This window comes from Mustela nivalis, assembly GCF_964662115.1.
Source record: "Mustela nivalis genome assembly, chromosome: 2".
NCBI lineage: Eukaryota > Metazoa > Chordata > Mammalia > Carnivora > Mustelidae > Mustela > Mustela nivalis.
This window is the reverse complement of record NC_139021.1, coordinates 25,633,644-25,657,023: the sequence shown is the minus strand read 5'-3', so window position 1 is coordinate 25,657,023 and position 23,380 is coordinate 25,633,644. Positions and strand designations below refer to the sequence as shown.

At 34.1% G+C, this 23,380-nt stretch overlaps 1 protein-coding gene across 5 annotated transcripts in view; it reads right to left on the bottom strand.

Annotated features, from left to right (window-relative positions):
* The window catches only part of CSMD3 (CUB and Sushi multiple domains 3), a 1,245,805-nt gene that overhangs the window by 567,957 nt on the left and 654,468 nt on the right, over nucleotides 1-23,380 (bottom strand). For all 5 annotated transcript variants that reach the window (XM_082720053.1, XM_082720054.1, XM_082720055.1 and 2 more), the window contains one exon: nucleotides 13,792-13,895. In XM_082720053.1, coding sequence (XP_082576179.1) covers nucleotides 13,792-13,895 — 104 coding nt within the window. The remainder of the gene's footprint in view (nucleotides 1-13,791; nucleotides 13,896-23,380) is intronic.

Below are 23,380 nucleotides of genomic sequence, written 5' to 3'. Positions count from 1 at the left end.
AATGCCCAGAAGGCTAAAGAATAACTGGGAAAATGGTTTAAAATAGACAGACTGAGGAAATCTCAGCGGTTGGAACTGGTGAAATGTATGCTTCAATAACTTTCCCTCTGGCTGATGTATCATTGCTTTTTCTGGTAGATTGTACTGTTACTTATTCCGAAATTTCCCTGGAAAGTCCTCATTTTCCATCTGGTGATAGATCAATACAGGTCGTTTGAATCAACTTTACGCTCCTTTCTTTTCTTTGTGGTTCCAACCTGAATAGATCCTGTGGCTGAGGAACACATTTTCTTCCTTTCTCTTGATTGTCCTATAAACCTATTGGGGAGAGATCTCTTGTGCAAATTAAGACTACCATATTGTGTATTCCATCTGGAATGTCTGTGAATTACCCTCAGAAAAAGCATCTGGTTTGGTTACTGGGTACTTTCTGAAAGAAAAGGGGTATAGTAGGAAATAGAAAGCCTGTACCACACTGGAAAATTACCCTGAGCAGAAACAAATCAGTGTATTACTTTGGGCCCAAGGAATAACAACACTAATTTAATCTAAGATGTATAACCCATAGAAATCCCTTATCGGAAGCATTAGTCTTATGTCGACCAATACCCTTTGTTGAGGGCTCAATTAGAAGGGAAAATCCAGTTATAAAAAAAAAAAAATTAGAAAAAGCAAAGGATAATTATAAAATAAAGGGCACCTACCCTATAATATTATTACTGCCAAATTCCCAGTAAAGAAGTAAAGTAAATATGATAAAGATGGTTGACTTTTGTACAAGATCTTAAGAAAATAAATAAAATTGTTCCATTAATGTGTATAGTTCCTAAACCAGAACTTTTAATAACTTTGGTAGCATTGTCTAAAAGGTTTTTCTCCAATCTATCTATTTCTGTTTTGTTTTTGTTTTCTTCTAGCTCCTCTCATGGACAAGTCTAAATCTTGTTCACTTTTACTTATGAAGGAGTCCAATATTTATGGCAAAAAAAAAAAAAAAAATTCAAGCGTTTCAGTACTCTCCTACTATTCCTCTAGTCATTTATGGGAAAACTTAGAGACAGCTCTCCCACCAGAAGGATCCATAGGTATTCAATATATGGATGGTTTGCTGGTAGAATCAGAAACTAAAAAGCCAAGCAGAACTGATACTTTGGCTTTGTTACAATTCCCTCTGTTTACAAGGGCACAAGACCTCACGAGATAAGCTGTATTACTGCCAAACTGAGGTAGAATATTCAGGGTATCTGTTGATGCTGAAGGCCCCAAAAGCATACAATACAGCCCATTTTGCAAATGAAATATCTTGTTAAATAAAGTCCCCAGTTTGGGGGACTAAGAGGATACCGTAGACCATGAATTCAAACTTTTACAGAGAGGGAAAAACCTCTGATAGAGCAATTGTGAGATGACTGCTCAGCATTGGGAATTCGGAATTTGGAAAAGCCTTACTAGTTGTGTTGTCGTGAATATAAGGGTGCCACGTTTGGAGCGTTAACTCAAAAGCAAGGATTCATTAGACCACACGTTGATAATGTATTTCTCAGATCTTCTGGATCAGGGCACTGTGGTTACTGGGATGCTATAATAGCAACAGGCACACTTTTAAAAAGGCTCAAGTCCTTACCTTGAGTCACTTGACTTATTTTCCTGTCCTATGTGTTATAACAACTATCTTACAAGTAAGGTTACAAATTTGTGGGTATGCCATCAGACTAGGTATAAAGGGTCATTAAACAACAACAACAAAAATACTATTAGGAAATGCAATCTCTTAGATCCTGTTTTTTTGTTGTTGTTGTTGTCGGTGTTGTTTTTACCAGATCCTAATCATATTGTTGGTCCCAACTGTTCAATGGTAATAGAAGACACGAGGCTTTGACTTGATTTGTCTGATATTCTTGTTCATAATGACAATTTCATAATGTTTGTGGATGGATCATATTCTTAGGATAAAAGTGGCCAGCATAAGGCTTTGTATGGTATGCTGACTCTTTATAAAAATTCTGGAAGCTTCTATTTTGCCTCGAACTAAGTTGGCACAAACAGCCTCATCAATAGCAGTCATGGTAATTGCACCCCCATATAGTATATGTTTTTGTCTGTCTTGCAACAGAACAAATTTGGAAAAAAAAAGAAAAAAAAGAAGAAGGTTCCTACTTTGAGGGGAAAGAATCTCATGGAAAATTGATAGCTGACTTGTTCAAGGCTGCTCAGATCAGTAATCTCTTGCAGGGCTCATGCAGGCAGAATGAAAACTTCTGAAGGCAATGATTTTGCTGACAGAGCTTCAAAAGCCACTGTTAAATGCGGCAGATTTCAAACTTAGAAGCCTCACATTCAATACAACAAGCAATTTTTGTTAATTTCCAAAAATATGCTTCCCACACCCCCACACACAAAAAATGTACAAATGGATTAGAAGAGGAGCTAAGAGAAATTTCACTGAACTCTGGGAATTAGCTAACAAAAACACATGCCACAGTCCTTATTTCTTGGTTAGCAATGTTGCATCATCAACATAAATGCCGTAGTAAAAAAGGATTTTTAAAGGCACTAGACTCTTACTACATATACCTAAAAAGATGAAGTTATCCAAAACATATTAAAGAGATGAAAAATGTGCCAGTAGAATTCTTCACAGGTTCTCCTAAGGTCTGTGTAGACAGTTTTCCCCAACCAACTTCTCTAAAATTTTGGTGGCATTTGGATTTCATAGAATTAATTTCTGAGGAATTTAAGATGTTTTGTCTAGTTATGGGATTATGATATCTGGATGGTCTGAAGACGTTGTTCCTCTCTTCAGATGCCAATGCTCAAGCAGTGGTAAAGTCTTTCTTCAAACATTTTCCACTTAAGGAATACTAGAGCATAATGAATCAGAGAGAGGAAGTTATCTGATTTCCACTGCCATCTAGTAATGATGCAAATATTTACAGATTCCAGTAAGAACAATCAAACTCGTTTGTTAAAATTCAGCAATATAATAGATTAAACTGGTCTAGACCTTTACTACTAGCCTTGTGGAAAATTAGAGCAACCTCTGCAAGCAAGCAAAATATTTTCCCTTTGAACTTATATTTGGCAGGCTTATGACTTTGGGTCGTCAGAGATCATGTCCTGTACCCAATTTAACTGAATCCTCTCATAAACATGTCCAATACTTCAAAGGGCTTCTTTCTTCCCCAGAAGTCCTGAGACATAAAGTCATAAGGCAAAGGACCTTGAAGGACCCACCAGAAGTCTGCCACCTCTATTAACCAGGAGATTCTGTCTACTTAAAGTTGTTGTAGAGGAAAGACTGTCTGTTCCTATGCTGGAGGGACTCTTTGAAGTGCTGTTAATCACCCATACAATGATCAAAGTGAAAGGAAAACCCAGGGAGACCCACGCTTGCCAAGTGAAGCCAGCAGCCATAAAGGGCTAGGCAGTGGGTCTTACAAAAGAGTTGAAAATCAAATTTTCTAGAGCAACCGAGGATGACATGGAACTCAGCTTAAAAAAGGTATTCTAGGGCACCTGGGTGGCTCAGTGGGTCAAGCCGCTGCCTTCGGCTCAGGTCATGATCCCAGGGTCCTGGGATTGAGTCCTGCATCGGGCTCTCTGCTCAGCGGGGAGCCTGCTTCCTCCTCTCTCTCTCTCTGCCTGCCTCTCTGCCTACTTATGATCTCTCTCTGTCAAATAAATAAATAAAATCTTAAAAAAAAAGGTATTCTAGAGAACGTATGATTTTCGTGGACTGCCTTACTGTCTTATTCACAGCAGTGTTTTTTAAATTTCTTTAAAAAGTCACATTTTATTACAGAAAAAAAAAACAGGTTATTTGTTAAACTATATTTTTCTTTCTGTACTCCCAATAATAGGCCCCACAATCACTATACCCAGACATCTCAAAATTATATTCCCAGTGGCCAAGACAGCCTTAATTTTCCCCTGAGCTTAACTAAACTTTGAGAGTCTCCTTCCTGATTACAAGCTCTTATTCTACCTTTTTGAAGAGCCTTTACTTTAGAAAACTTAGAACTGTACATCTTTTCTCTGCACTTCAAGACGCAAATTTTCTACAACCTATGAATGTGTTTCTCAAGGAGTTGGGAGCCATCCTTCTGAAATATAATCACGAAAAGAGGTAGCACTGCAAACTCTCTGTCTGTGGACTATAATAGTACTGACTCCTATGTCAATAGTCTTGGTTCCTATTCCAGTAGGAGTCCGTAGTCTTGAATAAAGTCTTCCCTAACTGTTTAACTGGTCTGGCATAATTTTTCTCTTATACTGGTCAACACATGATCTGGACTTCTCAGTCCAGCAATCTAATTATTGACAGAGCAAAAAGTGAGATTATCTTCTTAGTAAGTTTTAATAATACCAAAGTAAAATAACTAACGCCCATCTAGATACTTACTTTATAATTTTGACATTAAAAAAAAAACAGTTTTGTTAACTTGTTTGACTAGTAGGATGCTGCAGAATGAAAAGCATTTAATTAGAAGACAAACAGAAATCCAGTGTTTACAAGTTAAGCTATAGAAGACAAGTTTAATGCCCCTTGATTAACTTTGAAATAACAAGTTCTCTCCAGTCCAAGTGTAGATAAGCAAAAGTGAATGTCTATTACCTATGGAGATTTAATTGACTGTTATAATAATATAACTATTGATTTTGACCATGCAAAACATGGCCTGTAGGCTGGATTTGTCCTCAAGATTTAAATAATTAGAGTCATGTATTATTGAACACTGGAAGTTCAATATGTACCCTTCAACAGGTGCCTCACAATAATACTAGATAATGGTTCTGGGTATCTTTGTGTTTCCATCTGGGAAAAATTATCTGGAAAGATGGAATAATTCCTGAAGATCCTAGATTATTTTGTAAATGTAATGTCACTTATGTAATTGGTGAGAACTTAGGAGAAGTTTACTGGGACTCTAAAGAAATAAACTCTTACTGACAAAATTAGATTCAGGCTCCAGGGTGAAGCTACTCCTTAGGTTTAAATTAGTAAGCTTTCATAAGGAGCTATAAAATAATACAATAAACATTGAATCATTTAAAAGTGTAAGCAATATAGGCAACATAGCAATTTGTAAAACTAATGTATGATGAAAGAAAATATTTGACCTTTGCCATCAAGAATTTTCTTTACCCATTCACCATTGGTACAACATATTTAAAGGTTATTCCTCCACAGCTAATATTGTACTGAAATTTTAAATTCATCCTATTGTATTCCTGATAATTGCTTTGCTTTGTATTTTACTGTGAATTTGCTGTATATTTAGATGACTGCAAACTGCCCAGAGCGAAGTAGAAACAGCAATTGAGATAATTATAAAATTGTAGTTTTATTATAAAGTAGTCACAAAAAGAAAAATTATAAGTGCAAATACAAATTAAAAAAAAAAAGTTTCAAATTGTCCTTGGTTACAAAAGGGAAAGAAAACTTTCCTACTTTTCCATTTCTTTTTATCATTTCCTTTAGAAAACTTAAAATTATAAATACTTGCTTTCTCGATGTTTTTCAGGCCTATTTAAATGGTGTAAAAGCTAAACAAAACTCTTCCAGTTTTACACATCAAGAATGTCTTTCATGAAGGCCTTGGAGCCATCTCCTTGAAATGTGAACATGAAGAAAGATGGTGCCCCTTCATCCTGCTTCTGTGCCTGAGAGTTAAAGCCTAGGTGCTTTGCTCTAGGGTGTAACTTCTAGCTTATCATATGGATAAGAGTTAATTTTGTTTTACTTTTGATAAGGATAATCAACACATATGTAATGGATTGTATCTGCTTATATAAATGGGTGAGATTATTTTTCTTTTTTTGCAATCTCTTTAGCAGACTGCATATAATGTATGTTATATTCTGGTTTAATGCCTACTCAGGAGTAAAAGTGATTTATTCTTTTCTTCACATAGTGAAGAGAATTCACTTTGTTGGTGGTGATTTTATTTTTGATTATATTTTATTAACATTGGTGCCTCATTTGAAACCACACTCTTTGGATGCAGGTTCAGGGGCTAATGTCCTTCCAACAGCCTCTCATGCACTTTAGTTTAGACTCAAATTGAAATTTCACCTACTTTGGACAACTTTCTATCCAACTCCCATCCCTGACAGTAAAGGGTGTTTTCTAATCATGGAGGAGGGAGTCCCACATTATTTCAAATGATTATTCAAATGGCTTTAGTATGGTTTTGTTTGCTTGTTTGTTTATTTTTAGGGAGAGAGAGCATGAGGGAGAAGGGGGCAGAGGGAAACTGAGAGAGAGAATCTTAAGCAGGATCCATGTCCAGCACAGAGCCCAGTGCAGGGCTTGATCTCACGACCCTAAGATCATGACCTGAGGTGAAATCAAGATTTGGATGCTAACTGGGGTGCCTGGGTGGCTCAGTGGGTTAAAGCCTCTGCCTTCGGCTCAGGTCATGATCCCAGGGTCCTGGGATCGAGCCCCACAATGGGGAAAAAAAAAAAAAAAAAAAAATATATATATATATATATATATATATATATATATATATAATCACCAAGTATATATGCATTTAATATTTAACACTTTTATTTGTCAGTTATATCTCAATAAACCTGAGAAAAATAAAAAGGAAAAAAAGTGGATCAACATTTTAGAATAATAATATATTTCCTTAAAAATGATAATACATGGAGTACTAGAAATAACAGAACTACATAAATGTTAGCTTATTTAGGTAACTGAGTAATTCATAATTATGACATTTATTTCATTCATGGATTTAGGTTTCAGAAGTTCTTATTGGCTAATTCAAAAGCACAAGGTGTATGAGGGTATCTGTCACAGTTCTCACTTCATACACAATATTTCTGTATCAACATTTTTTGGGGGAATGTGAAGATGAAGACCTCAGCACATATAACTTTGTGTTCAGCTATGTGTGCCATCCTTCATTTATACTTTTAGCACTCTAGCAAGGGGCAGTCTTTAATATTTGCTATTAGTGGGAGAAAATCCAGCTGATTTAGATACCCTTTTTATATTTTGTTTCATTTTTTTACAACCACTTTTGAAATGCCTACCATAGTACAAATATTTCTGATTAAACAGAGAGAAACGTTAACTAAAAGACTTTTTTTTAAATTTTAGACAATTCAATCCATGCAAAAATAAATACACAAACCAAAGCAAACAATAGCAAACTGACTTTTTCTTTAGTAAAATTGTTAGTGTTTTCATAATAGAAAGATGTAGCTACAAGCACAATGAAAAAAGGATGAAGAACCATAAAAGTAAGCTATCTCTATATTTAATAATTTGCTGCTAGAAATCAACATGTCACAGAGACTATTTTCATCTTGCCTAAATAATTCTTAAATTCCAAGGGCATATATTTACTATTGCCCAACAGCAAGTCATTTTCATGAGTATGCATTAAATCTTCTCCACAGGACTAAATAATGTGTGTCTGGCACTGTGATCTTGGACTTCCGACTTTCAGAACTGTGAGAAATAAATTTCTGTTGCTGATAAACCACCCCGTCTATGGTATTTTTGTGACAGCAGCCCAGGTGAACGAAAGCATGTCTGCACCGTATGTCTTTGCCAATGTTTGCAAAGATACCTTCTCTGTTCACATGTCTCAGTAAGTGTCTCGATGCGGAGTAACTTTGCCTCTCCCACTATAATTTATGCAATACCTAGCAGTGTTAACACAGGCTCTGTGTTAGGTATTTTGGGAAACCCAAGATGAGTAAAAGATAGTTACTGTTCTCAAGGAACTTAAAAAATGATGGTGAGCATGTGTGAGTGAGTGAGCGAGTATGTGTGCGTGGTGGAGGAAAGCAAGCAGAGTACAAAGCAGAGTGAAGAGCAATAAGAAGAGGTTTTTTTTTTTTTTTTTCCTTGTTTTTAATAACTCTAAGGGATGCAAACTTTTGCTCACTGGTCAATTTTCTAAGCACTTTTTATTTATACCGTGGTCAGCATTCTCTTAAAAAAATATTACCTCGTTGCTATATTTAGTATATTCCCTTCTTTCATTAGCCCATGGTGTTTTTGGTATTTAGGTTTTTTTCATTATTAACAGAGGGAAATACAAAAGCAAATTTGAGAAAGTAAATTCCCTGGATGTAGAAGAGTTTGCTCAAGGCAAATATCATGTGTAGTGGTCTGATACCAAGAAGATTAGAGCCTAGATTTTTACAGAGTGAATCACTGAGTAGTTTAAAAAAAAAAAAACCTTGGACAAAGTAGCTTGTCAAAACATAAAGACCAATGAGCTGAGAAAAATAACAATAATCTGTAAGTATAACAAAGCTATCTTATCTAAAAAAGCTAATATAATTATTAAAATATTAAAATGACTATAATATTTATTTAAAAACTATATTAACAAAAGTGTGGGTGTATTTAAAATTAAAAAAAAAAAAAGAGAGAGAGAGAGAGAAAGAGAGACAGAGAGTACCCAAGTAGGGGTATTGCTGGCCGTTATCAACTTATAACTGAGAAGGAAATTTTACACTGTACATTGATTTTATAGGAGAAATTAGAATTTCAAAGTAAGAGAATTAGCTATGTTTAGATATCCAAAACAACATTTCTCCCCTTAAGATACTAGTTCAAATACAATGTCATCCAATCAATATCAGTGCATATTCATAAAATTTCCAGAGGTATCTTAGGGGTAGAAGACATTTTTTTTGTTTACCTCATCTTTTATTTTGCAAGTTTTCACCTAATTAATCTTAACAGTGTCACCATGAATTCAATAAGGAAACAGCAAAGCATGTGAGAGAAAAGGCAAGAAAACAAAGAGAATCACATGCTTGATCAAATGCCTAACCATCTTCCTTTGATGCTACAAGAAGGTTGGTCAAGTAATCAACACCCTCTCCTTTTTTATGCAGAGGAAATGAGGGTTGGAGGTGAATTCAATGCCAGTAACTGCATTATCACCACTCTATCACCACTCGTAGTTCTCTCAAATTTATTACATCCATTTTCACTGTCAGGTGAATTTACACATAAGTGTGAAAAAAGCACATGAAAAACAATCTGGAGAAACTTACTGTTATTTTAACAGCCTTTAAGAGATAATAGCATGATTGTTTAAATCAATTACCTGAATTTTTATCAGCTGGCTAAGTTCATATTCTGAGATCTTTTGACACGTGTCACTATAATTCCACGCAATTGTCAGGAATAAAAGAAAAATGCTATTTCACAAAAGAAAAAAATGTCCTCCAAGTAATTCCAATGGAGAGAAAATGAATGAGAAACAGAGACAAGAGTATAAATGGGCAATTTGATTATGAGACAGCAAACAGCAGAAGCAACACATCTCTGAATTGTGAATTTAGGTTTGCAACTTAAGTTTGCAGTATTTTAGGAATTTTCATCTGATAAAACGATATGGAGAAATTCATATTACTTATGGTGTCCAATTACAATGGACATTCTCTATTATTTAATAATTCTCTATTACTTAATAATTTCATTGCTGATAACTTCATCATATTTCTTTGGGGCTAAAGTCTCAAGGTAAAGAGACGTAGCACACTTAAATTATTTTTAAGTTACTGTATTGCAAAAACTAAATGCTTTGTACTTCAGAGAAAGTAATTACAAGAACGGTTTTTAAAAACATCTCATAATTAGTCTTTTTATGAAGGATTATTTTAACTATTGAACATATTGTGACTTTATGGACTATATATATATTTTTATGGAATAGAATATGACAATTGACTTTACATTTTAGAACTTAAATATTAAAAGAAAATGAGAAACAAAAACACTACATATTTCTAATGCTTAATTTAATCCTATGACCTAAACAAAATAGGTTGGTATGTTTCATATCTGACTAAATACTTACCAAAGTGATGTGTTCTGTGTTGTTTTTTTTTAAAGATTTTATTTATTTATTTGACAGAGAGAGATCACAGGTAGGCAGAGAGGCAGGCAGAGAGAGAGGAGGAAGCAGGCTCCCTGCTGAGCAGAGAGCCCGATGCGGGACTCGATCCCAGGACCCTGAGATCATGACCTGAGCCGAAGGCAGTGGCTTAACCCACTGAGCCACCCAGGCGCCCCGTGTTCTGTGTTTTTTAATGAGAACTTATAAAATTAATATAAGCTGAATTCATCCTCTTATAAGAAAATTTAAAATATGATATTACATAGTTTTCTGTTAGATGCATGCCTATTTATTTATTTATTTATTTACTTTACTACATTTTTAAACTTTCAGCTATCACATCTCTTAAAATGAATTTATTTGTGAAAATAGTTTTGGTGCCAAAAGTTATTTACTAGCATATAAATCAAACATAAAAATCAAAAAGACAATCATAGATTAATAAACATTGCTAACTAAGGTGTCCAGATGGAGACTAGTTTTACCTGTTGGAAGAGCATCATTTATTTATTTATTTATCTATCTATTTATTTATTTATTTACTTTTAAAGATTTTATTTATTTATTTGACAGAGATGACAAGCAGGTAGAGAGGCAGGCAGAGAGAGAGAGGGGGAAGCAGGCTCCCTGCTGAGCAGAGAGCCCAACATGGGGCTCGATCCCAGGACCCTAGGAACATCACCTAAAACGAAGGCAGAGGCTTAATTCACTGAGCCACCCAGGCACCGAAGAGCATCATTTAAAATAAATTCTTTTCAACTGGGGTTTTAAAATTTAAAATTCTTGACAATTTATCATGCCACATACCTAATATTGTTTTTCAACTTGGGCAGGAGGACCCCTTTTCTAATCTCTTCCCCATGGAGGGTGTCCTTCTGACCTTTCCTTAACTCTTCCCCAGGGAGTTGATGCATCTGGCTGGTGCCTGCCTCCCTCCCTGACTTCTTCCAGATTCTAGGCTAGTTTCCAGCCCATTGTGCCATCAGTACAAGAATTGGGAGTAAGTCTTTCAAACTTCTAAAGTAATTTAAGAGCAATTGTGTGCGGTGAATTTCATAATATAAAAATAATGGGATTGTACTCACACATGTTTTTATTTCATTTTTCGATGCATTTATTTTCCCTTCCCTTTACAAAAGTATCAGTTCAAGATAGATCAGAAATGAAAACAAATCTATTTTACAGTTTGTTTGAGAAGTACTGTTTTACAACTCACTAGCACCCAGTACCCTGGATTTGCCTGCTATCTGGCAAATAAGCCTCCTTTCCACATGCATATTTCCAGGGCCAGGACATAGGACCCATATGTGTACCCTTGGGCAGTGGACAGTACTTGCAGGGAGGCACGTGGTCTTCAAATATTTAGACTGGGAAGACCACAGCTTGGTGAAGGATGGAGCTGAGGTTGGTGAGAGTGGGTGGCAGCTGTAGGCTGGGGCTGGGAACACATTTGCCCCATGACTTCATGTCCCCATAAGGAAACCACACAATTCCTAGAATTCCAAATGCAAACTTGTCTCATCAGGTCGTCATGAAAGTGCGTTTGTCAAGGTAGGAGAATGGAACATACTATATTTGATGACATATAGCTTTCATATATAACTTATAATATTTAGATATATGAGTTTGCATTTATTTGCTTTCTTACTCTGGGCCCTGTAAACGCCCAAATGAGCGGTCCTAAAGTTGGGAAAGTTAACCTTGAGAAATAGGCTTCAGATTCTCTCAAATTTAGATCAGCTTCTCTGGTGGATACAAATCCAGTTAAGTTCTATTATTACAGAATCTTAGAGTTCAAAGGAACTTCTGATCTAATTCTAGCACTGTAAAATCTCTGTTAGTGAGTCAGCCAGCTTTCATTTGAACACCTCCAGGAGTAGGTGCTACCTAAGTTCTGTTTCAGTCATCCTTACTTAGGAAAAGGGTTATATTTTCAGAGAAGTGCAATTTTGTTTCTCAGGGAGAAAAGCAAGTTTGAGAAACAGTTTCTGGTTACAGACAGAGGAATATGGACGAAAAATGGGAATCTCATGAATTTTTCAAAATTAATATAACTTCTCAGAGTGAGGGAAATAGAACTACAAAGTAGAACGACTACACAAAAAAGGGACAGTATAACAAGAGGAATATGAGAAGAGGAAAAAAATATATAACTTTTTCTTCTTTTTCCTACCAGCAACAGAAGGAAACTCATGTTAGTCTGTGACATACGGCTATTTCCATTTGACTATTTATTTGGTTTATAAAGGCACTACCCATCCCTACATTTGTTCTCTATAGAATCTTTTGTTGTCCAGCTAATTTGGGAATAATCTTCTTCAAAAAAACAACTGTAAGCTTTTTTTTTTTTTTTTTTTTTTTTTTTTTACTAAATTATCCCATGCTTCTCACCTCATCCACTATTTGATTTCATCCATTCAAGACAGGATTTTAAAAATTAATTTAAAACTCTCCCCATCCCTGTCTTCCAACATAAAATGAAATAAGGGCATCATATACACTTAACAATTAAAATTTTGAAGTGAGCAGCAAAACCACTAATAATTTTTTTGTTTTTGTTTTTGCAACTGAGGTCAAATGGGGATGGTAGGTATGCAGAAAATGGCGGACTTTGGTGAGAGATAGTGGTGGCAGTGTGTGACTGTGGGAAGGACATTATGCGGGGTGGGGTGGGAAACAAGGCGTAACACCCCCCCCCACACACACACACAGCCTAGAACAGTGTGGATTTAAAGCATCTCTTGATCAAGGAGGAATTAATTTTTCTTTAGAGTATGGTTGTATTTTTTTAAAAAGTTCTTTGTTCTCTCAGTATCTAAAAGTTGTAAAGGTATTGCCCTATTTTTTCTTATTTTGAGTTTTATAAGAAAAATTAGATCCATATCATTACAATAAGGTCTGGATCTGAATAGTGTGTGTATGTGTATGCACATACACACTTGCTACTCTCACAGTCTTAGGGTGTTTTAAACATAGTGTATTTTTTTTTTTCTTCTCTTTCCTAGCCCTCCCACATTCTCACTAGGGGGACCAATTTAGATCTATTGATTGAATAGTCTAAAAGGTAATGCTCACAGAATGAAGCTTTAATTTTTATTCCCAGTGGAGATGAAATACTCAGTGTGAACTTCAATTTGATGGTTTAGGGAAATCCATTGTGTTCATGAAGTCTGAACTGAAAATCAATAGCTATGAAAGGAATTCTGAGAGAAAGTGAATCCTAAATTTTTGAGGTTCAAAGGAGAAAACACAAAATAGTCTCCCCAAAATATTTTCCATGCCACTATCAGAGGTAGATTATTGGAATGAATAGCCCAAGGACTGGGGAATAAATAAGTTCTTAGCATTTCCTGTTTTTTGATACATGATCATTGTTTCAGCCCATATCAAAATCCCCAGTTGCTCTACTTCATCTATTTCAAATCTAAACTTCATATCTCAATGGCTAGGAATGATTTTACAGCCAATACATGAACATGACCCACAAGTCTGCAGTACCGATATCAGTACCGATATGCAGTACCGATATCCCAGGGGATCCATTTTATACTTTTTTTTTCCCTTTCCATTTCTAAACTCTAAGGGCAAGGGTATTTTTCAAAATAAACCCTAATCATCCACTCTGCAATTTTACTGTAAGCTTCCATTTCTGACAGGTTTCTGTTTGCCAGTGGAGTCTAGAAAATTCTGTTTAGATCCAGTATCTTAAACCTCACTGAAGAAGAACTAATAAATACTATATGTAGGTTGATCATAATAACCAAGTTACTATGCTTCTTCTGTTCGTAGTAGTGGAAAGGACCAACTAAAAAAAAAAAAAAGAAAGAAAGAAGAAAGAGAAAAAAGGGTAAATTTTAATAAAGACCTGATAGGCAAAGTCAAGAATGAGATTGTGAGCACTTACACTTGGAGTACTGTCCTGGGGTCTCCAACTTCACCTCCATCACCAATGGTCAATGTATCATAGCCAATCTCCAGATCAAATTCTTCAAAATTTATCTGTATGACCTAGCAATAAACAGAAACAAACATCTCAACTATATTGCAATATGTAATAAAAATAAAAATTCGGGCAAAGAAACGTTGAAAATGCATATCAGACTCATTGTATTCATCCATATAAATACCATGCAAGCAGACTACGTCTGACTCTCCCTAAAATCCAATTATTATAATTTTCATGATTTTTATTTGCTCTAATGCACCTTCTGTAATAATTTTCAATGAAATGGCATGGCTTTTGTTTATAGGAAACTCTTATTTGAAGCATGATTAATGCAAATCTACTTTGAGAAGTCTTTATAAAAAGTACATGTAGGCGGAGAGTGGTTTTCCATACATTTGCATATATTTTTTATAAAACTAACATGGAAAAACACAGTGTGCTATTTCCATTAAATAGTAAAGCTTAAAAAAACATTAGAGCTAAATTTGAATCTAAATTACCAGATTTAAAGGTATTGGATTTACTTTTGTATATCCTTTGGTAACAGAATCCCTCAAATGATTATAACATGTTAGTAAAACTGGGAGCAAATGACACCACAATACGTAACTTAGTATTATTTCTTACTAACATATACTTATGCATTCATACATTGTTTATACATTTATGCAAAAATTCATATTTAATAAATCTGTAATTTTTAAATTAGGAACCTGATATGATATTAAATAATAATGTAATTAAGAATCAGTACAGGAAGAAATTACATAAATACTGTCATATATAATCATGCCTTGAGCAAAAAATAGTTAATAATAAAATAATATTCATTATTTTAGATTAAAAAAATGAATGCCCAAGGTCACCAATTTTAGTAAAGAATAAATCAAAAAGTCATCTCTCTAATAATTTTCATAGCTATTTGTTACCTTGGAAATATAAAGAGAAATTCTAAAAAAATGACCAATTTTATATTCTGGATTTTTTAAGCTTTATAACATTTTTTTTATTATGACACCTCTTGATTTTTTTTAATGGTTTTATATTACATATAGATAGTTACATACAGATACTCTCAATTGATAATTGTCTGTCATTAGAGATTTAGGTTGTTTTTACTTTTTTGTTTTTATAAACAATATGCTTATGAACACTATTAAACAGTTCCTAGTTCAAATGTATATCTCTATGTTATATGCTTAGAATTATAATTTCTCAAAAACAAGCAAACATTTAATTTCATGATATTGTGTCATAAGGTTTTCCAAAATTATTTTACTAGTTTAAATACTTATAACTTCTGTACATTAGATTTAATTATTTCTACCAATGTAGAGAGTGTGTAAAGTATTTTCTTAATAATTAAGCTGTATATATTTTTATATGTATGTCATTTATGTTTCCTTTTCTGTGACATGACTTTGTATTTTGACTATTTTTCACTTGACTGCTTGTTTATTTATTTTTTTGGAAGGAGGGGCTGAGAAAGAGGGAGAGAGAGAATACCATGCTAGCCCCATGCCCAATGTGGAGCCTGACGTGGGGCCTGATTTCACAACACTGAGCCACACAGGTGCCCCTGGACTGTTTGTTATTGATTTCATAATTCTTTATATCAGTGATTCCCAACATGTTTCTTTTATAGTGCACATAGGAAAGAGTAATATTTAAGACACATTGAGGTAAAAAGATGAGGCTACTTCCAATGAAAATTTTTTACCCAGGCCCTACTCTGCCTCACAGAGAGCTAAGATCAATGTCTTTGTTCTACCTGTAACTCATTCATAATACACCACTGAGTCTAACTCACTAGTTGAGGTCAGCTTTATATATTCTGGATAGTAATCTATTACATGTTATGTGAGTTGCAGTATCTTCTTCAAGTTGATAGCTTGCTTTTTTGCTTTCTTTTTAAAAAATCTTTTGATAAGAAGGAATTACTAATTTTACTAAAGTGAACTTTTAATCAATTATTTTATAAGTAACACTTCTGCATTACCTATTTTCTTCAAATCTTTATTTTTGAGGAAGTGATTTTCATAAAGTGTGTGAAATAGAGACATAAACAATAACAGTAACCTAGCAGAGATCCCCCTTTTCAAAGCTTCAGTATAAATAAGCAGTTGTCTCAATATTACTTGAGTAAACAGACCTCTTTTCCCCAATGATCTGCATGTCAGACTGACATATCTCAAGAGTCTATAAGTAAGGATTTTGGTTTGAGAGTTCTAGACTGAGCTCTTTGATCAGTTTGAGTGTCCCTGAACCAACAGAAATTGGCTTGTTATCGCTATAAAATAAGACCATCTTATGAGTCAGATATTCAATTTTTCTATACACATTTTGAAAACCATTTTTTATTATTTTTTGTTATTCTTTTGAAAGATTTATTTAGTTATGAGAGAGAGAGCACATGAGTGAGGGAAGAGGCAAAGAGAGAGAATTCCAAGCAGACTCCCCATTGAGTGTGGAGCCTGATGCAAGTCTTGATCTCACCACCATGAGATCATGGCCTGAGATGAAATGAATAGTTGGCAGCTGAGGTGACAGAACCACCCTGGTGCCCTATTTTTTTTTTTTTTTTTGTCATTTCAAATGGTATATATCTTTATATTTTTACCTTTTCACTGTTTGTATATAGATAGGAAATTTATTTTTGCTTATTGAGCTTACATTTAGATGACTTTCCTACTACTATTATTTATAATTTATTTTTAGTTTTGTATATAACAAGTATATCTTCTGTAAATAACAATTTATATTCTTATCTGTCCTATTTATTAATTTTAGAGAGAGGTAGAAAGTATGGGAAGGGTGGTGAGGGTGGAGCAGAGGAACAAGGAGTCTTAAGCCCACTTCTATGGAACCCAACAAAGGACTCAATCAGGACCTGAATTGAAACCAAGAGTAGGTGGGTTAACCAACTAGGCCACCCAGGTACTGTTCTTGCTTCTCCCTTTCTTTTATCTTTTTTTTCAAAATTTAAATTCAATTAGCCAACATATAGAACATCATTAGTTTCAAATGTAGAGTTCAATAATTCATCAGTTGCATATAACACCTAGTGCTCATCACATAATGCACCCTCCTTAATACCCATCACCCTCTTACCCCATTCTCCCACCGGTCTCCCCTCCAGCAACCCTCAGTTTCTTTCCCATAGTTAAGAGTCTCTCATGGTTTGAATCCCTCTCTGATTTCTTCCCATTGCATTTACCTTCCCTTCCCCTTTAATCCTCTGCATTGTTTTCTATATTCTGCGTATGAGTGAAACCATATGATAATTATCCTTCTCTGACTGAGTTTCTTTTATCTTAACTGCCCTGGATTTCTGGGGTTTAATGGAATAGGTTATAGTTAGCCTCATTAAGTTGTAGCTCACTTAAAAGGAAATGCTTCAATGCCATCCCAACTAAAATTCCACAGCATTTTTCAAAGAGCTAGAACAAATGATCGTAAAATTTGTATGGAACCAGAAGAGACCCCAAATTACTAAGGAAATGTTGAAAAAGAAAAACAAAACTGGGGGCATCACATTGCCTGATTGCAAGCTTTACTACAAAGCTGTGATCACCAAGACAGCATGGTACTGGCACAAAAACGGACGCATAGACCAGTGGAACAGAGTAGAGAGCCCAGATATGGACCCTTAGCTCTATGGTCAAACAATCTTTGACAAAGCAGGAAAATAAAAATATACAGTGAAAAAAGACAGTCTCTTCAATAAATGATGCTGGGGAAATTGAACAGCTATGTGTAGAAGAATGAAACTTGACCATTCTCTTATACCATACACAAAGATAAACTCAAAATGGATAAAAGACCTCAACATGAGACAGGAATCCATCAGAATCCTAGAGGAGAACATAGGCTCTAACCTCTTTGATATCAGCCACAGCAACTTCTTTCAAGATATGTCTCCAAAGGCAAAGGAAACAAAAGCAAAAATGAACTTTTGGAACTTTATCAAGATAAAAAGCTTCTGAACAGCAAAGGAAACAGTAAACAAAACAAAGAGGCAACCCATGGAAAGGGAAAAGATATTCTCAAATGACACTACAGACAAAGGTCTGATATCCAAGATCTATAAAGAACTCCTCAAACTCAACACACACAAAATAGATAATCACATCAAAAAATGGGTAGAAGACATAAAAAGGCACTTCTCTAATTAAGACATACAAATGGCTAACAGACACGTGAAAAAAATATTAATCATTATTAGCAAACAGGGAGATTCAAATCAAAACCACATCGAGATACCACCTTACACCAGTTAGAATGGCCAAAATTAACAACACAGTAAAGAACATGTGTTGGAGAGGATGTGGAATAAGGGGAACCCTCTTACACTGTTTTTGGGAATGTCACTTGGTGCAGCCACTTTGGAAAACAGTGTGGAGATTCCATAAGAAATTAAAAATAGAGTTTCCCTATTACCGTGCAATTGGTATTTACCCCAAAGATACAGATGTAGTGAAAAGAAGGGCCATCTGTACCCCAATGTTCATAGCAGCAATGGTCACAGACGCCAAACTGTGGAAAGAACAAAGATGCCCTTCAATGGACAAATGGATTAAAAAGATATGGTCCATATATACAATGGAGTTTATGCCTCCATCAGAAAGGATGAATACCCAACTTTTATATCAACATGGATGGGACTGGAAGAGATTATGCTAAGTCAAGCAGAGAGAGCCAATTTTTATATGGTTCCACTTACTTGTGGAACATAAGGAATAACATGGAGGACATTGGGAGATGGACAGGAGAAGTGAGATGGGGGAAATTGGAAGCAGAGACAAGCCATGAGAGACTGAGGACTCAAACTGAGGGTTTTGGAGGGGATGGGCATGGAGGGTTGGGTGAGCCTAGTGGTGGGTATTATGGAGGGCACATATTGCATGGAGCACTGGGTGTGGTTCATAAACAATGAATTTTGGAACACTGAAAGTTAAATTAAAAAAATAAAGGAAATGCAAGATTAAAGGGAAAGAAAGAAAATTATTCTAATATTTCACCATTAAGAATATTATTGAGGTAATTATACTTTATGAAGACAAGGAAGTTTTCTTCTCCGGTTTTCCTTGCTGATTTAGTATCAAAATTTTTCATCAAATAAATTGACACAAGTATATTTTCATTTCTATTATGGAAAAGCTTCTGTAAGTTTGAGAATAATTTATTTTTTGGAAGTTGGGTAGAACTATCCTGTAAAGGACAGCTGCATGGCTCAGTTAATTAAGGAACTGCCTTCAGCTCAGGTCATGATCTTGGGGTCAGGCTCTCTGCTTACCAGGGAATTTGCTTCTCTCTCTCCCTCTGCTTCTGCCCCCTGCTTGTGCTCTTTCAAATAAATACATAAAAACTTTTAAAAAAATAAAAGAACTATGTTGTAAAAATATCTAAGGCTCTTTCTGGAGAGCAGTAGTTTTTTTTTTTAACTTTTTGAATTATTCAGACTTTCAGGTTTGTTTTCTTTTGAGTCAGTTGAAATAAGTTTACTTTTCTCAGAAATATTTCAACATTGAGAAAATTTTCAAATTCATTGTCATATAGTTATTCACTTTCTTTTAGTTGATGCTACATCTAGGCTTTTGTCCTGTTTCTATTTCTAATATTATCTGTGTTTCCTCTATGTTTGCTATTTTTTTATTATGGTAATATATGTAAAGGAAAATTTGTGCTTTTAACCATTCTTTAAGAGTACAGTTTGGTGGCATTATGTTCATAATGTCATACAACTCTTACTGTCTGTTTCTAAAAGTTTTTCCAATACATCAAACTAAAACCTTGTGACTATTGAGCCATAACACCTCATTTTCCCTTTCTCTTGCCCTTGGTAATTTCTAACATGCTATATATTTCTATAAATTTGCCAATAAGAAGTATTTTATGTAAGTAGAATTATTTGTCTTCTTGTGTCTGATTTATTTCACTTAGCATAAGATCTTTGAGGTTTATACATATTGTAGCAAATGTATTCCTTTTCATGGCCAAACAATATTCTATTTTAGGTCTATAGTTCATTTTGTTTAACTAAAACTCTGTTGATAGTCACATGTGATGTATGTATTTTTTGCCTACTGTGAATATTGCTACTATGAAGATTGGTATACATGTAAACGTTCAAATATTTGTTTTCGATTTTCAGAGTATATACCCAGGACTGGAATTTCAGTGCCATATATTAACTGTATGTTTAACTTTTTGAGGAACTGCCAAATTACTTTCCAGAGTTGCTGCAAAATTTAAATTCCTACCAGCAATACAGGAGGATTCCAGTTTTTCCACGTTTCAAAAGTTTTGATTTTTGTTTTGTTTTTATTGTAGTCATCCAAGTAAGTGTGTTGCTTATTTTTATTTTGTTTTTACTGTAGTCATCCCAGTAGGTGTAAAGTTTTCTATTATTGTGGTTTGATTGCATTTCTCTAATGAATAATAATATCAAATATCTTTTCATGTATTTATTGGCCATTTGCATATCTTCTTTGGAGAACTGGCTATTCAAGTCTTTTATCTATTTTTAAATTAAGTTGTTTTATTGCTACTGATTATGTACTCTAAATATTAGTTTCTTTTCTTCCACTTTATTTATTTATTTAAAAGATTTTATTTATTTATTTGACAGAGGTCACAAGTAGTCAGAGAGGCAGGCAGAGAGAGAGAATTTTATATCTGTCAAAAATCCTTGTTCTTTCATCCTTTAAATATGTTATCTTATGGTTTTCTGGTTTCCATGTCTTTTTCTTATTAAAAATCAGCTGTTAATATTTTTAGGATTTCTTGCACATGACCAGTGACTTCTTCCCTCATCCTTTCAAGATTCTCTTTGTCTATATCTTTCAGCAATTTAACTATGATTTGTCCATGTATGAAACTCTTAGAGTTTACTTGGGGTTTCTTGAGCTTCTAATGTGTAGATTCATGTATTACTCACATTTGGAAAATTTTTGACCATTACTTCTTTAAATATTCCTTCTGCATCTATATAAGATTCTCGTAATACATTTTTTACTAACTTGTTCATATCTCTTATGCCCATTTCATTATTTTTTATTTATTATTTTTTTCTTTTTATTTTTCAGACTGGATAATTTTAGTTGTCCAAAAAACTGTTCAAGTTTACTAATTCTGTCTTCTGCCTGGTCAGATCTGCTACTGAACTTCTCTAGTTAATTTTTCACTTCAGTTTTATATTCTGAATTCCCCAAATTCCTATTTTTATAATTTATATCTCCTTATTGATATTCAGATTTTATTAATATATCATTTTTATGGTTCCCTTCAATTCTTTGTCCATATTCTTTGAGCATAATTAATAGAATCATGATAAATCTTTGTTTAATACACTCAATGACTGAACTTTCTTCAGGGATTTTTTGGTCAAATCAATTTGTTCTTTTGAATGCTCATACTTTCTTGATTTTTTTTTTTTAAATACAAGGAGCTTAAAAAGCAATCACTTTAAGTATTTTTAGGCTGCTATAACAAAAATGCCATAAACTGGATGAGTTATAAACAACAACAAAAAAATTATCTCAGTCCTTGATGCTGGAAAGTCTATGATCAAGATGTTGGCTGATTTAGTGTGTGGTGGGAACACTCTTCCTCATAAATGGAAATCTTTTTTTTTTTTTTTAATCCTCTGGACCTAAGTATTTCCTAAGGGCCGACCTCCCAATATCATCATATTGGGCATTAAGATTTCAACACATGAATTTTGAGTGAGCACAGATATGCAGACCATGACAAGACCTTCCCCAGTCTTTGAAGATTGGCTCAGTGCCCCACACTTGTTTAATACTTAGCCAGACCATTCACAAGTCTCCTTAGCTTTCACTTGTTGCTTACACTAGGTTTACACATCAGCTAGTGGTGAAAGTTTAAGGTCTTCTCAGGTTTTCTGAACATGCGCCTTGTCCTGCACATGCATGTGACTTTCTAAATTCTACCATATACTGGAGGGTTTTCAAATGCCCTCATTTCCCAAAAAAACTGATATTTCTAGTGACTCATTCATGATAGCTTTCTTCCCTATGTGTTTGCTATATTTAATAGTAAAAGCGTATTTATTTGAGCTTTAGCTTTGAGAATCCTGAGGCCCTAAATTGGGTATAATTTTATTCATTTTATGCTAATTGAATCCAAGAGTTACTACCAAGCTGGTGCCATTTAACATTCTCTGAGGGTTTTAAATAAATGCTAAATTTCAAGTTTAGCTTCTTCACCTATTGATCCAAGGAGACTAGGCCCCCATCTTAGTCGTCTCATTCCAGAGATTTATTGCCATCTGCTCCAAGGAAAACCAACTTTTCTTCCCATTTCATCTCTTATTTTCATTTCAGTTCATGTTCTTTTCATTATGTGTATATCTATTTATGTGTGTTTATACAGTATCTATGCATAGCCTTGTAGATTTTCTTTGCTTTCTTCTAAACCAGAAATGCACTGAGAAATATGTTTCTTGTTTTTCAGTTGAAGGCCCTTTCAGAATATCTGATCTGTCAGCCTGTCAAAAGAAGAAATCCCACAGTCCACTTTACCCTAAATCAGTTCACAATATATTGCATTTAAAATCAGGGAATGCCTCCTTTCTATGCCTTTAAAAGCCTAATCAGCTAGTAGAAACAAATTAGCTATCAAATAAATGACTGATAGTTTGATTGCTATTTCTATGCCAAACCCTTGATAGTCATTATTGTATAATAATGTCCCAAAGGATTTAGACACCCATTTAATGGTAGATTTTATTTTGCCAGAATTGTAACTGAGATTCACACATTTATATACATAACAATGAGAACCCTACTTCATTTTAAATTAAGTGATAAATTAATTACTAACTAGTCCATATACTTTCAGATAGGCACTTAACCACTGAGCTGTCACTTGAAATTTTAGACATTTGTAATTCTTGAACAATTTCAATGACACCCAATCACTGAGAAGCTGTAATAATCTAAGTGAATTTGTAGAACACATTCATTTTAATTTGATTCATGTAAACTTAGTTTAAATATTTTTACTGGAATAGACCTTTAAAGTAAAGTCTATGCATTAAAAAATAAAAACTAATTTTGCCTCAATTGGAGACTTTAATATAAAAAAAACATAATAAACTCAAAAATAGTATACTGAAATATTTCCAAAAAGAAAAAAATTAGAAGGTATAAAGATAATTTGGAAAAACAAATAAAAAAACTTTGTTTATAAAAGAATGTAATAAGTAGCATCAGGACTCTGATGTGAAATTTTGTTTTTATGGATTCTCTCTTAATATGGGAATTGACCAAATAGACATTTTATATCCTTTTATTTTTGTTTAATGTGGAAATGAAATGCAAAGCTAATAAAAAATCAACAAATATTAATGTATCAAGAACACTTCCTCTACTTGTTTAGTTGGTAGCAGGGCTGAAACATTTACTAGGGAAACTGGAAGAATATAATGAATATTTGTAGAGAAAGCAATGTCATACATATGCCTCCCTTATTTTTTCCTAATTATTATTTGTGGGTGGGAAAAGAAAACTACATTTAGCTC